This window comes from Ambystoma mexicanum, chromosome 3p (assembly GCF_040938575.1).
Source record: "Ambystoma mexicanum isolate Mex_15411 chromosome 3p, UKY_AmexF1_1, whole genome shotgun sequence".
NCBI classification, from domain to species: domain Eukaryota; kingdom Metazoa; phylum Chordata; class Amphibia; order Caudata; family Ambystomatidae; genus Ambystoma; species Ambystoma mexicanum.
Window position 1 is genome coordinate 1,151,607,913 of NC_090925.1, and position 15,348 is coordinate 1,151,623,260.

The 15,348-nt window shown below is 44.4% G+C and overlaps 1 protein-coding gene across 1 annotated transcript in view; it reads right to left on the minus strand.

Moving 5' to 3' along the window:
• Positions 1-708: 708 nt before the first annotated feature.
• Positions 709-15,348, minus strand: part of C3PH5orf15 (chromosome 3p C5orf15 homolog) — a 55,885-nt gene continuing 41,245 nt past the window's right edge. The window contains exons 2-3 of the mRNA XM_069652540.1: positions 13,228-13,856; positions 709-942 (exon numbers count right to left, since the gene is read on the minus strand). Of these exons, the coding sequence (XP_069508641.1) occupies positions 811-942; positions 13,228-13,856 (761 nt within the window). The 3' untranslated portion in view covers positions 709-810. The remainder of the gene's footprint in view (positions 943-13,227; positions 13,857-15,348) is intronic.

Consider the following 15,348-nt stretch of genomic DNA (forward strand, 5'->3'; position numbering starts at 1 on the left):
CCTACAATGCCTTGCTTATGTAGCTCTGAACTGGAGGTGAACTTGCAGCGATGGTTACTAGTTGGCGTTGTGGCCTGTGCAACTTGGCTCAAATAGCTTTTACATTTCAGGTGAAAGGGTTTTTTCAAGCCTTTTTAAACCCACCATAACTTAGTGTGTGGGATATATATATACGTACACAGACTAACAATACAAAATGTGCACTAGCCATTGCTGAATGATAATTACCTCTTAGTGAGTAAGAAGTGTTGTCTGTGTGCAGGCGAAGAAGAGGGGGCATATCACTGGCTACTATCTAGCAATGGGAAATGATATGGGAGACACATTTTAAATACATGTCTAGTATGATACTGTAGAACAGGGTGCAACAATTTCAATTGCAAGCAGCAAGCCAGCCATAAAAAGTCACTCACCAAAAAAATTCTACACATGCACACCATTTCTTATTCGCCAATTTTGAGCCCTGCTGTAGAATTTCTAAAAACTATGATGCACGGGATACTAACGTCGTTCCAGATACTCAAATAAAAAGTCAGTACTTTGAAGTATGAAAATCCAACATAAAATACTTATTGTTTGATGTTGCACAAACAGTACTAATCAGAACTCACCTCAAGGTGGATTCAAACCTACCTAATAAATTAACATTTAAAGCACAGTTGTTCGATACAGCAATGCAAAAACAGACGAGGAAAAACAAAGACCCAATTTAACTTACAAATGATTTATGGTAATCACAAATGATTTATTATGTACAAAAAGGCAACAACAAACAAAAACATACAGTAACATTTTTTAAGAAAAGGGATTTTAGAAAATATAGTCATTGGTCATTTTGAGAGAGGGCATGGCTTCATTCACATTCTGGTCGAGACGGTGGTATTCAACAGTGCGTGAACAAAGACCATCTCTCCATCTTCTGCTTTGTACCAAAAGGAAGATCTAGAAATATTGGAGAAAAAAAAATATGAAATTTGGAAAATGTAACCAACATACTCTTGATAATATTTTAAACTTCATGTCGTAAGAAGAGCTGGTAAGATAAACTCATCAAGGTTTGCCTATAAAGTAGACTGCGATTGTTAGCATAACCACCGAACAGAATCACCATCGGCTTAGCTGCCCACATTAATATCTCTGTGCTATTGAGAATCGCCGTTTCGGAGTGGAGGGCATTTTACACTCTGCACCCATTAGCTTCGCCAACAAGAATTTAAAAAAAGTAGAAATATTACTTTGAAGTGGACTGAACAGAAACATGACCTCTTTGTTACACCTGCAATATATCTAGCTCTCTTCAAGGACAGAGTCCTTGGATGCAGTCGAAAGAGGGGCTGAGAAAAGGAACGGCGCTGTAGCAGTCCGGGCAGCCTCCCTGTGCATCACTTGGTGGGGGGTGCAAAATAAGAAGCCTCACTGACCTTTGGAAAGGAGGCGCTGAGAGGGGAAAACCAGGCTGTGTATGTAGGGTGACTAGATTTCAAAATCAACAAGCACTGGAAATACCAACAGTTTTGGGGCTTTTGTGTAGGCAGGGGAAAAGGCATGTGTGTAGTGGTAATAATCATTGATGGTAGCAGCTGCAAAATGATGTGGGTACCTGCGCATATAAAAGCAGTAAATGGCAATACCTAATGCTAATGCCAAACAAGCTCAACTTTGGCAATGCTTATTTTTAACAGGACTTCAGTGAAGGATACCCATAGAGCTTATAAATACAGTGGCTGAAGGCAGACCTGGTCAAGATATTTGATTACACCAGTAGCACGTTTACAGCTTAAATTAACTCTCAGACCGTTTAAAAAAAAAAACACAATGGCAGGCACTTTCTTTGTCTGCAAAACTTGATGGCAAACTCAAAGATCCCAGAAATGTGTGTTTTGGGTGGGGAGGGCCAAGAAGTGGGTGGGAATGGCCACGAGCAGTCAATCAGTGAATTAAAATAGCAAACACCTACAAGATTTGTATCCCTCCTCCTATGCCATTTCTCCTTAGCTGTACTCTTAATGCAATCGTTGTTTGCTCGTATGTGGTACTTTAGCCCACCTAATTGCCAAAACTAAAAACCGGGACAGCCCACCAAGATACAAATAGGAGGTACAGTTCGCCAGTGTCTGCCAACACAAACCTAGGACAACACTTCAGTAGAACATGGGTCAGTGTCAGATATAGGATGTTTGCTATGTAGTAATGTCATAACTTTCCCAGAAATCCCATAATTTCGAATGCTAAATAAGGTAATCTGAAATCAAATGTATTTGCCCAACTGCAAGTCATGACGTTAAAACGTCATTATGTGCAAGTGACTGTAAAATGCGTCACTTCGCAATTCTTTTGCCCTGTTATTCATAAAGATGTGACTCCCCCCCCCTCTTACCACCGACAATGTGCTTGCCCCGTTTGCTAGACTTACCTCAGCAGCTGCTGAAAGCACTGCAACCAGAGGGAACAAAACTATCTAAAAAGGGGGTGCTGTGTTTTTGTTATTGTTAAAAGCAGAATGAGAGCAGTAGTAACAGATGAATCAGATGGTGGGGACTTGACTGGCATTTAGAGACCTACATTGTGTGTGTCCTGGAGTTATATCACCATCACACCGAGCGTGCACGGTCTCTATGGGGAGGTGAGGGTTTACACAAATGAGTTTTACAAAGGTGCGTGTGTTCCAACATGCTTGCTAAGTGACCAGAGGCCCAGACAGGTCTCCAACTGAGTTTATTTTTTAGGTTTTGCTAATTATTTTAACAATTCACTACCTATCATTTAGTGGCCAGCACAAAATAATTAACATTGCCTTTGTGCTCACAGAAGAAACAGATAATTGGTTTTAACGTGAGAGTGACCCTTTCCAAGAAGGAAGAATATTGTATCTCAGGTAAATAACTTAAAAAAAAAAAAAAATTATTGTACTACAATTGCAAATGGCCCTTTTTAAAATTTGGCAGTGTTCATTTTTAATTAGCACTTCCAAGTTATAGTGTAGTCATCATAAGAACATTAACCTTGTATTGTTGTGCAAAGAACAATTGCAAAACCTAGAAGAACCATGTACATTAGTTCCTATTGCAGAAACGACAAATAGCACAAAAGGGATCCTGGCTGCTTTACAAAAAATCAAAGTGCATTTTGAGAAAAGAAGGACCATAGTACTATATATTTGATAAACAGTCCTGTAATAAAAGGGTTGAATGTCCGAATAACCAAATAAACAAAGCACGCTGGGCTTGGTGTTGTGATGATTCACCAGATATAGTCACTTCTCTCCATGGGGGGCCTTTCCTAGGAGGCTAGGGAGTAGAGGCAGCTAGCCAATAGTCTTCCTAGTGGTGGTAATACGCAGAAGGACCTCATAGCGAGGGACTCCCCTCACTGGATTAGGACATCCACCTGGGGAAAAGCCTCCATAAAACCCTGTCACACAACCCCCTACCCTCACGGCACCCTTATCTCCCACCATTGATATTGGAACCATGCGTTATTATAAATCCAGGACTGTGACAAGTGTAAAACACACTGGGACAAAGAACATGAGAGGCATATGGAGTAACCATATGCTAAGTCAGCCAAGAACTGTAACGTGGTGGCTCACTAGAGGTATGAAGATTGCCAAAGAGACTTTCCAAGATGGTGTTGACGTTACGTGAGGGAGGAGTCAACAGTATAAAGAAGTAAGCAAGAACGGACTGAACTCTCACTGCAGAAGCCAGGAGTACGCGAACAAAGCCGAAACGTTTGCACTTGGAATGCTGCAGATGAAACATTTGCACCTCTCAGAGAGGGAGATCAGAAGAGCAGAATGTTGCTGGAGCGTCCTCAGAGCTGGCAGGGAGCCGACTCACTTGGTGGTAGCGTGACCGCTGTAAGGTGGACCGTCTGGTCCAGAAATGGCACAGAGACCGCCAGCCAGCCATGGAGCCATGTAGGAAGCAAGGAGTAGGAGGAGAGGCACCTCAGATTATGGGAAGAACCAGAGCGGTGTCCCCCATGCACCACAGGTTACAGGAACGGCGGGAAGACAGGTGGGGTGCAGGAGGGGGCCCAACTAAAGCTGCGTGCAACTTTAGTCATCTCCCTCGTTGCAGTGGTCAGTCCAATACCACTGCTCAAGCTGGGTATTGATCAGGAGTCATCACCTTCGTTGCAGTGGCCAAGCCAATACCACTGCTTAAGCAGATTGCATCAGGAGTACTCTCCCTCTTTGTGGTTCATCCAATACCACTGCCCGAGCAGTGTGAATTGTGAGTAATCTCCCTTGTTGCAGTGGTCCACCTAATATCACTGTTCAAGCGGACTTTAGAAAAACATACAAGAAAGATACAGAAAATCCTGGGAAAGATATACATCATTAGATTGTTGTATGGAAGCCAGATAAGACTGTTTTTCCTACTTCCTGGAAGGAGTTAAAGAGACTAATCATGTTTTCTGCAAGAGTGCTTAAGGACCACTGTGGAGAACTTTTATAGAAGGCGCAGGAGAAGGGAGTCATTCCCATGGCCCTTTCTGATGGGACATTGAGTTATTTCAACTAGAAGACTGACGCAAGACACCAGGAGAAGGGAGTCATTCTCCTGGTGAAGCCAACAGGAACTTCACTTTAGTTAAATAATTACGTTTATAGAGTTGGGGTTAGATTGGTTGGTTTCTGACCGAGGACAGAGAACATTTATTGTTTACAGACATTCTAACAGCTCACTAATGTTTTCCTGGGTTGAGGCAGGGCAAGCCCTTAGAAGTAGGGAGAGATGGGTTTTCTCAGGTGCGGTACCCCTCTAACCCCTCTGTGTCAGTCTCCTTCTACACCCTCACAGCGCTCAGTTTATTATTTCACAACACATATACAATATTAAAGTGTTTGTTACCAAGAACCAAATATACGCAGAGAGTCTCAGGATTGGGCTTGGAGGATAAAATATAGGCAAAATACGTTTCTCCATTTGGGTCCGAGGGATGTCCTCATTTCTGGACACGTTTCCTCTCCATAAAACCTGCAGCCTCCCGGAATTGTAGAAGGGGTGGGGGGAGGGGCTGAGAGAGGAGCAGAAATTGGAGAGGAACTGGAAGGGGACAGCCTGTCTGTGCATATGGGGCTATGTGAATACTCGGATCACAATGCACAGACATACTCAGAGAATTATATATATGATGGAACAAAATGCCCACCCAAAGGCAAGGATCATCGTTGAATATACGAAAATAGGCAGATCATGCCTATATTATTTTCACGTAAGGCTTAATATTACTGTTTTATCAACTCGAAGAGATCCTACAACTCATGCAATTACATTACTTCCAACACATTTGGGAATAAAGACATTATTGCCATTTAATGTGGAAAAGACGCATTGCAGGTCGGTTAAAGAGCAAGGTCATTCTAAAGCCTTTCTTCTTAAGAATACTCTACCAAATATAGTTCATGGGCACATAAAAGGACGCCGTTACAGTGAATAGTTGTTAAAGGTCAAAATCGGACATCACCTTTTAAGTAGAAAGCAGCACAAAAAGGAACATTATATGTGCCTGTGACCCGGTAAAGCTGCATCACCACCAAAGGGTGAAACTCCGAGTTCCTGGCAAAGAGCAAAGTAAGCAATTTTAGCAGTTCGAGGACCAAAAGAAACTGCTAAAACCTTAAAACGCAGGTTCATTCTTATAACTGTTTGGCAGATACATGCTTAAGCAGACATCCCCTATAGTATTCTACTCCAACATGAGCCTGCAAAAGCAGGCAAAGCCAATGCTGACACTTTCCCCTTTATGGTTTCGTTATTTTAAGTGAATAGGGAGAGGTGGTGATCGGATTTAGATCTGGGAATATTGGCCATCCAACACCAAATTTGCTTCATGCTACATTTTAAATCCACACTGCATTAGCAGATTTAGCCCAGGTTTTAATGATTAAGTGTAATTCAAAACTCAGAAATACACATACATTAAAAAAAATAAAAAATTTAAAAAAAAGGTTTACAAATAAAATTCTAAATGCAGAAGTGTTCTACTTCCTTCTGGTTATAGGACATGAGACCACGTTCAGGCATAAGATCCAGAATCCTGTCCCTGAGAAAGTATGAAAGAGCTACACCATCCACACATAGTGAGCCCATCGATTGGCGTATAGGCTGTGCTTGACTAAATGCCCGAATTGCTTTATGGATGAGCTGTGGGATTAGAACACAAAGAACCCGCAAAGCAGTTCAGCAGGATGGCAAGCAACAGCAAGCCCTCACTCATACTCAATTAAGATGTAGAAAATGAGCACCTCACTAATGCTCTGGAGGCATGCAGGCAGACTCTTGGGAGACAACAATAAATGAACCAACTGGGTACTGTAGAAGTAGGTTCTTAAAAGATATTTCTCCACATGGTTTTAGCCAACCACCACCACGATGAATGAAATCAAGGAGATGTGGTGACACAGTATCCATCCATTTGCGAACCTTTACAGTTAGCCAGCAGCACAGGTCGAAATGGGTGGTCCTCTAACTTGTTCAGCTGGAATGGGCAGTGATGCTGCACATTTAAGTAAGGATATCTATCTGCAGCACAAAGAAAAGTAAAGTAGGGGGCCTAAAAGCTAACATTCATTCTAGGATGTTTGTAATCAAAATGGGACAGAAGATGAATAAAATGTGGGAATTTTGAGAAAATCCCTCATGGCTTCCTAAATTTGGAAAGAAAGCGATTAGCATTAAAAAGATGGATTCTTTTTAATCGGAGTCCACCAACCGAGATGAGAAGAGACCTTTGGAGTAGGACATCTTTCTGGCTTAAGTGACTAAAAGGTTTCTTTTCCCCTTCTACAATGATGAAAGCTAAAAATGGTAGGGGACTGATTCAGGTGAGCACCCCTGGTGGTGGGGCATACCCTTTATGATGGCTAGTTGACTAGATATATCGCAACAAAACGCTTGAAATTCAGCCGATGTGGGAAGTCATGACCAGTTTAACTCAGGTGTGCTCCTGTTGATGTCCCCTGATAATGCCATTGTGTACGTCATTGTGAATCGCTTCTCTTATAATATCTATGTGCTCCTAGGCTTGCCACAGGAACATGCAAAGTTAAGCTGGTCATGACTTCCCACATTCGCTGAATTTCAAGAGTTTTGTTGTGATAAAACTAGTCAACTTAACTAACGTTTTTTCAGTGAATTGCAAGGGTTTTGTTATACCATTGTGTTTTATGTGCCACTGGCCATGGCCAGTGACCACGGCCACTGTATAGGTTTCCTCAATATGTTTAACACTCACTAGGTGGCCACAGCTTTTGGGCGTGGCAACCTCGAGCCCACACGCCAGGGTTGAGCGAGCACAGTCTTTGGCCGTGCCTATGCTATATTTTCAAACAGCACCAGGCCTTTGGCCATAGCCAGTAGCCTCAGCCTTCGGCCCTGGCCACTGCACAGCCGTATCTACTTTCCACCCCCCACCTTACTGTAGCTGTCAAAATACTTTTTTTGTTTATGCTCTTATTTGTTTTTTTTTTTAACTGTTTCCCCATAACTGCGGCTATAATAGCAATTTACTACAGATAGTCGGGGGGAAAAAAAATTAAAAAAATGTTTCGCTGCCTTCACAGTCACTCACCAGCCCTCTCCCATGCACCCCCAATCCTTGTTCCGCGGGACGCATTTTCATCCCGGTCTCGTTTTCTCTTGTAGCCGTCGTTATCCCACCGAATAACCGTGGCTAAAAGAAAACGTTTGTGCTCTTAACTCGGTCCTTAGCCCCTACCAAAATCCCCATTTTCACATGGTTTCCTCTCTTCCCGATCCCCATCCCCTCTCTAGCCCGATTCCATTGCATCGTTTTCCCTCATCCAAATGGCATTTTCAGCATTTTTGTTTCCGGGTACCCGCGGGTATAGCCATGGTTATCGATCACATTTAATGTGTGGCCTTTTCATTTCTTCTCCGTTAAATTAAACTACTGGATGCAATAACCCCAGAACTCCCCCCCAAAACACCTGACAGAAACAGAGTCAATGCCTTGTGGCCAAGTTAGTTTCGTACATGGTCCAATTCCATTCAACTCAATTTCTGCCTAGGCCCCATTCATTTTTCCATTGACAAAAAAAAAAAAATTGTTGCTCGCCCGCACAGCGAAAACCACTGGACAGATTTGGACCAGGTTTGAAACAACTCTGGCACGAAGCATTGACTCGCAATCGTTTTGCGGTTTGGGGATATTCCGTCCAGTACTTATTTAAATATTTGATGGAAAAAGAGATAGCTATAGCAGATATCTCTATATGCAGGGATACATTGGATATCCGGGTGTTTGGGGTGCCATCTTATTTTTTTTCCCCTCGATGCGAGAGATAGCTGCGTTTATACCACAGGTTATAACCGAGGGCATCGGAAAATAAAACTCTGAAAAAAGCTGTGTGCAGGTGAAAAACTATGCAAATGCCATTAGTCTAGAGGTAGGGGGCAAGGAGGTGTGGAGGGGGGGGGGGGACAAGAAGGGGGGCTAGGGACCAGCTTTGCAACACGTATGTCAAACATTTGTTACTTACCCTCGGTTATATCCTGGGGTATAAACCCAGGTACCCGACATTTCAACGGAAACTGCGCCAAAGAAATGACATTCTGTTGGAGGGGTGGGCAGAGGGCAAGGGAAGTGAGGAGGCCATCCGGGAATGGGGGAGGAGGCACAAAGGAAGGGGCACTTGGTGAAGGTCTTCAGTTTTTCTCCAATAACTGCGGCTATAATGACAACAAATAATCAATCATTTCAATGAAGCCCACAGGGACAAGGGTGCAGGGGTGTTGTGCGCCCGTGGGGTATTAGGCAGCTGTGGGAAAAGAGGATATATTGCAGCACATCGCCTACTGGGAGAAGCCTGCTGCTGCACCTGAACCTGCATCTGTATTTATACAACAAGGTGAGGAGCTGAGACAAGGGGGTTGGAGAGAACATCTGAATAGCACCTGAAGTGTGAGCCCTCCTCAGCTGACCTTTGCCCTATTTCACCTGCATTAGTGTGGCGCAATAACTTCTGACATAGAGGGAGATGCCCCCCCCTTCTTTATTGTCACAGAGTCCCCCCCATGCGGGCTAAGCTTAAGAGGAAAATTCGAACTCTCAAACGCAAACTGAGGTAATTGCCTGGATTAGGCCCGAACCAAGGCAGCACCAAGGCACAACCACTAAGCCCTATTAAGATCACAGGTGATGCTTAAAAATCGGATTAAAGAGAGCAACCATTTCTTGGGAAGCTCTTTGGACATCAGGGGCAGTAAAACTATTGCCAGCAGCATTGAGGGCAATTCACTTCCCACCAACACACCTGCCAGCAACACCGAAAGAGGGGAATATAGAGCATTGGCCTAAGATGGATTGCACCACAGCCAGTTCTGTTACTTGTGGAGCCACCACCATAGACATGCCTCGTCGAGGAGGGGTTGTTCTGGGTAAAGAGAATGAAGGGGTTCATGATGCAACTGCCCCAATATCTGCATTCCCAGTCATCTCCACCTCTACCTCCCCCACAAATGTATGCAAAAAGAAAAGTGTTGAAGAAATTATATGTCAGGATAGCTGAGCCGCTGGCTTCTCTTCCCCAAGTTTTCAGCACGGGTCTCGCACACACTCTGGCTTCTCTGCCACAAGGATACAGTTCAAAGCATACATATCACGGCCTTCTGCCAAAGTCTCTTTCCTAATAACACCTCTTATTGCAGGCGGCCTGTCGTAAACAAACAAGCACCAATGTTCCTTTCTTATAAGCAATTTCACAAGTTCTCAGGTCCACTGTTCACCATGCGTCTCCCTCCTTCAGACTCGGACCCCGTTTTAAACACAATGTTCCTAATTGGTCTCCCTCGATCGGGCTCGGACTCCTTTAGCACAATGTTCACAATTGGTCTCCCTCGTTATGCCATGCAATCTCACTTTCTAAGCTTTTCCTCTTTCTATAAAAAAAAAAAAAAAAATCAAAGACTTTCGATTGTGCGATGACTTTTGCTTAAACCGTCGCAGGATCACTTCGATTCACTTCATTTCTCATTCTCCTCTTTTAGTTTCGCTTCTGCTACTTCTTGGCTGGATACCTCACAGAGACCTTCTATTGAGCACACTCGCGGTGCTGGACCACTGTTCCATTGGTATTGTATCTTTCTTCGTTAAAATTCAAGCATCTATCGGCAATTACGCTTTCCTCTAGTCTTTCATCACACGCGTTACCAATCTTCATTCTTACGCTCTTTATACAATGTTGCTGCTTGCAACCTTGACTTCAACACAGACCGTTCTTGCATCGGTCTCCCCAACTCACCCGCTGTGTTGTCGACTACTACTACTACTACTACTTTCGTGCTCTGCCTTTTATCCATGTGGGGAAGCTTAATGGAAGTCAGGTGTGAGTGGTTACCAGTAATTGCCCGACCATAGTAGTCGGACATGTCAGGTACAATGCTCAGGCGAGTCTGTTTTCTCCCACAACGGGCTGTCAGTGTGAAAGTATTTGTGAAGGGAAAAGGGGGCGGGGGGAGTAAAGTTCCCAAATATCCTAGCGGGTAGGATGTGGTAAAGGTCTCACCCAGGTGATCCTCCAACACTGGCTCACCCCCCAGGAACTGGATCCAAAAGTGATGGCCGTGTCTTGGCCACCTAGACGACATATCCCTGGGGACTAGCGGGTGAGACACCTTCTGGTTTCTCACAGAATGCCATCGAGGGATCTCTTGATGAATGTGGAAATTCTGAGGCCGAAAGGATGGGGTGCAGATGGAGCACCGCCTTGTCCTTGTGAAAAGTTTTAGCTCGTTCCACTGCGGCCAGAGCCTGCAGTTTGCTGACTCTGCGAGCCAATATGATGGATACTACAAACTCGTTTTACAAGCTACAAGGTTCAAGTCCACCAAAGACAGAAGCTCAAAAGGCTTTTGAGCCAGCAAAGGGAGCACTAAATTGAGGCCCAGGAAGGATGAGGGCCTCTCCCTGGAAGAAATTGTTGCTTGAAGCTCCACTGCATTAGATAGGGAGAAGGATGTGGGTTCAAAATTGCTGAGAGCTATTTAGCTCCTGCTTCGAACCGAAGAGAGCCTTGTTAGCTTGAAACCAACAGCTACCAGGAGCTACGTTTGGTTCCCGAGTCCAGCTGGTGTCTTACAAACATGTATGTGTGACATTGACCTTGAATGACTGGGAATGTTAATAAAGAAGATTTAGTACACATTTAAACATAATGGATCATACACAGTAGCCACAACTGTGCATTGCATATGGAAGTTGGATTTGCAATGCACCGTGTACTTGCTCCAGGTTCCCCAGCGGTAGCTCCCGATTACAGGACGATCCCGACACCCAGCTCCTGCTCATCGAACCTACATTTCAAGCCATGAGGATTGACCTTCCACGCTCTTGTAACCCGCCAACAGGTAGGTATGACAGAATTCCATGGATATGTCAGCTGAGGCAAAATTTAAGAAACAACTGGTTGCAGTCCGCACGACAGAGGGTTTATCTACCTTTTGAGGCACCCATGGCAAAACCGTGTCCATGTACTGTTAGAATGGGGCACGAGTGGAGGTCCACTTAGCAGCCATGATGACTTGAGTCTCCTCTGGACAAACCGAGGTGCCCCTGGGTTACTTCCTAAGTAACCAGGCTGACAGCTGAAGAGATTGAATGGAAGAATATTAAATGCACCCGCTCTGCTGAGCCAGAAGGTCCTGCCTCAGGGGGCGCTTGACCTAATAGGAATGAGCAAGAGTCTTGAGGTACAGAACCAGAATATGGCTGGCCACTGGGCAATCATTGAGTAAGAACCCAACTCAATGGACTTCTTGAGAACAATGTGAATGAGGGCTAAAAAATGAAAACACAAAAAGAGAACCCTCCCTAGGAGCCACAAGACCATCGCCTATTGAGTTCCTGTCCAGCTGGGAGGCAAACAGTGGGAACTGTGCATTGCTTCGTGTCATAAATGTGTCCACCAAGGGAGTACCCACCCAGCAAAGAGGCCCTGCACCATGTCTGTTTGAAGCTCCCACTCCCTAGAATGACCTACCACCTGCTGAGGGCATCCGCTTCTAGATTCTGTTCTCCCAGAAGACGGAGGGCTCATGCATGAATGTTCTGTCCCATGGCCCACTACCAAAGCTCCACTGCTAGAGAAACAAGCTGGGGAGATCTGCTATGGCGCTGATTGTTCACATAGAACAAAATCATATTGTCCAGAGAATCTGTATACAAGAATTTTTGATTAAGCGCAGAAAGACTTCAAGACATTGAAAATAGCCTGGATTATGTGCTGGTCTGAAGCCCATAAATCTAGCACTTGCATGTTCCATACTAGATCCCCAACCCGCCAGGGGTGAATCCTTGATGATTCTCCAGGGGCGAGGGTCTGAAAACTCCACTCCCCTTGCAAGATTGGCACTGTCACTCACCTCATTTCCAGGCGGAAGGGGCCCCTAACACTGCCAACTGGGTGTGAGACGATTGAAACTAGACAGATGCTAGGTAAATCTGGTTATTCCTCATCTTGAGCATTGAGTGCAATATAGACAGGAGGTCATGAGGACCAGCAGACTCCAGAACCAACCTGTGGTCTCAGAATTGGTCAAAACGCCAGTTCAAGACCAGAATATGTCCTGAACCCTCTCCTCAATCTGAAAAGCCTGGCAAGTTAAGTATCGGAAACTAAGCAGATGAATATCGGCCTCTGAACTGGCATCAAGGAAGACTTTGCTGCTCTTTATGACTGCGAACTCAGACTAAGCAGTCTTTGAGGAAAGGCTAACCTAGGATGCCACCTATGTGAGGAAGGTGACAAACTTCACACTATCAGCACCCACTTTCCGGTGACCCAAAGTTGGGAATGTGATGGTATCTAATAAAATAGTAAAATCATTAAGAAAAATGTAGCCTTTTGAGCCACAAAACAGGCTAAACAAAATTAATGTCATTTCAATACTAGGTATAATATTCAGTAAAATAAAGTTTAAAAAACATACAGCAGAACAAAAACCCTATATAATTGTGAACCTTATTGTGATGTTCCAGACCACAAATCCGATATAAAATAATGGTTAAAAATGTACTTATATTCCAGCCAACGTCATTACAAGAACAGAATTAGCAGGGTAGGGAGGTCAAAGGAGAAGACAATTTGTGCTTCGGGTAAAAGAACTGGAAAAAAGAGAAACAATGAGAAAGCAACAGAGAAAATGCAGCAGAAAATATTTGGTAAAAGTTCTCAAAGTCTATAAACAGCAAGCTCACCTTTTTCTTGTTGTGATATGTAATGTATACAATAGCTACCAAGAAAGCAATGATAACTAGATGTAAAAAGAAATGACTGTCTTCTTCTGAGCCGGGCATTGGTTTGATCTGGTCTTTGGATCCTGGTAATTCACCTAGATTGAATGGATCATCTGAATCATCATCATCCATTTCTGCATTGTTTGCATCGTCTCCATTAAGATTTGACCTGGTATTAGATGTAAAATCATAATTCAGCGTGTCGGTGTCTAGAGGATCCTCATCATCGAAGTCAGGCTGCAATGTTTCTGCAGATGGTGAGCTGTTCGGCTGACCTGGTATGAATTCCTCATCCTCGAGAGTAGATTCTTTAGTGGGCGCTAAAACAGTTGGTGGGGTGACACTCACAATACCCAACGGACGAGTTGTTGAAGTGGCTAAAGCCACATTTCTGGTGATCTGGATTGGTGCAGCACTAGTTCTTGTAGCATTTGATAGGAGAGTAGAAGGTGCACTTGCTTTACTGATTTGTGTCATGTTAAGAGAATTAGACTGTGTTGCTGAGTTCGTCATTTTTGTAACTTCATTGTATGAAGTCTGCAATGGAACACTAGTTGTAGCATTAGCAGTCAAAGATTCTGTCAAATTATCTGGAAAGAAAAAAAAAATCACATCAATATTTGATAAGACTATTATTTACACTGGAAAAGCCTAATGTTCATAAGAGTGCAAAAGACAGAACAATAATAACGACAATGTTATGTTTGACAAGGTTGATTAATTTAGAGAGAAAACGTTCCAAGGATTTAGTATCTACAAATTAAGATCGATTGATTTTTTATTTATATTGTGCTCGTACACAGGTGTTTCAGAGCGCAACAAGGAAGGGGAGAACAAAACAACGCTCTTACTAGGCCCACTGACATTGAGAACTCACAATTGCATAGAGGTGGGAGAGGGGAAAAGTGCATGGGAGGGGGAGAGAAAAGTGGAGAACAGGGATCAACAGATAAATAGTAATAAATAAATAATAATGCAACAGACAGTGCTAGTGCAGACAGCAAGTGCTGAGTTTAAGGCAGCAGACAGGGTATGTCTGATAAGTGCAGGAAGAAAAGAAGGGGGGGCTGTATGGGTACAGATACAGACCCTAGTGCAGGGGTGCACCAGAGGCAGTGCGGGTGGGTGGCAGGGTGAGCAGATCCCTGGGCCCAGGAAGAGAGAGGGTAGGCCAGGTACACGGTGCCAAGAGAGAACAGGTCAGCAGGGAAGAGGGGGGGAGGCACGAGAGGGGGAGAGGGACGGGGGGGCAAAGGCAGCAGCAAAGAGGGAGGTCTTGAGGTGCTTCCAGAACCAGAGATGGTTCTCCTCAAGTTTCAGAGTGGCAGGGAGGCTGTTCCAGAGGGACGCCCCAGCCGAAGAAAGAGATCCAAGGTTGTGTATTATATGAATGAGCAATTCGAGCTTGCTTAAGCAACAAAAGTAGGTCAGTCCATCCCTTCTACTCTTTGGCTCAGCCACATGACAGACAAGCAAAATGACTCAGTCTTTAGGGTCCAAGCGTACCGTTCCTTCTTTCTTGGCTTGGCTGTGTGGTTGTGCCTTCATTGCTCGATCAGACTAGCACTCTAATTGGTAGCAGGTTTCAGCAGTAAGGGTTAGAGGGGCGCCTTGGCCAATGCTCTTAAGCATCTAGGCGGTTGTACCAAACCTCTCTGGAATGGGAGTTGGGCACTCTCCATCTCCTGGCATCCCTTGCTCTTTACCCTCATCTGCTAGTCTATCCTCTTCGGCCGATTTACCTGCACCGATTGGGCCCTCTTCATCCTTCAATTTGGCTTGCAGTTCCTGCATATTCCTTCCTCATCTGCCTCTCGTGACCTTCCTCTCCAGATGGTTCCCGTCATTCACAACCTTTCCTCACTCTCCCTTCTGGTTCATTTCCAGTACCTCCCCTTTCGCTCTCTCAGTTTGCTCGCTCTCTCTTCCTCCTGCGTCTCTCTCCCCATATCCTTCTACGCTTCCAACACCTCCACATCCACTCCCCCAAACTGCTCTGCCACCTCTGCTCCTCCTCTTATCCTACTCACCATCCTCCCATACCACCAAATCACCACCTTCTCCTTCGCTGCAGATCCATAT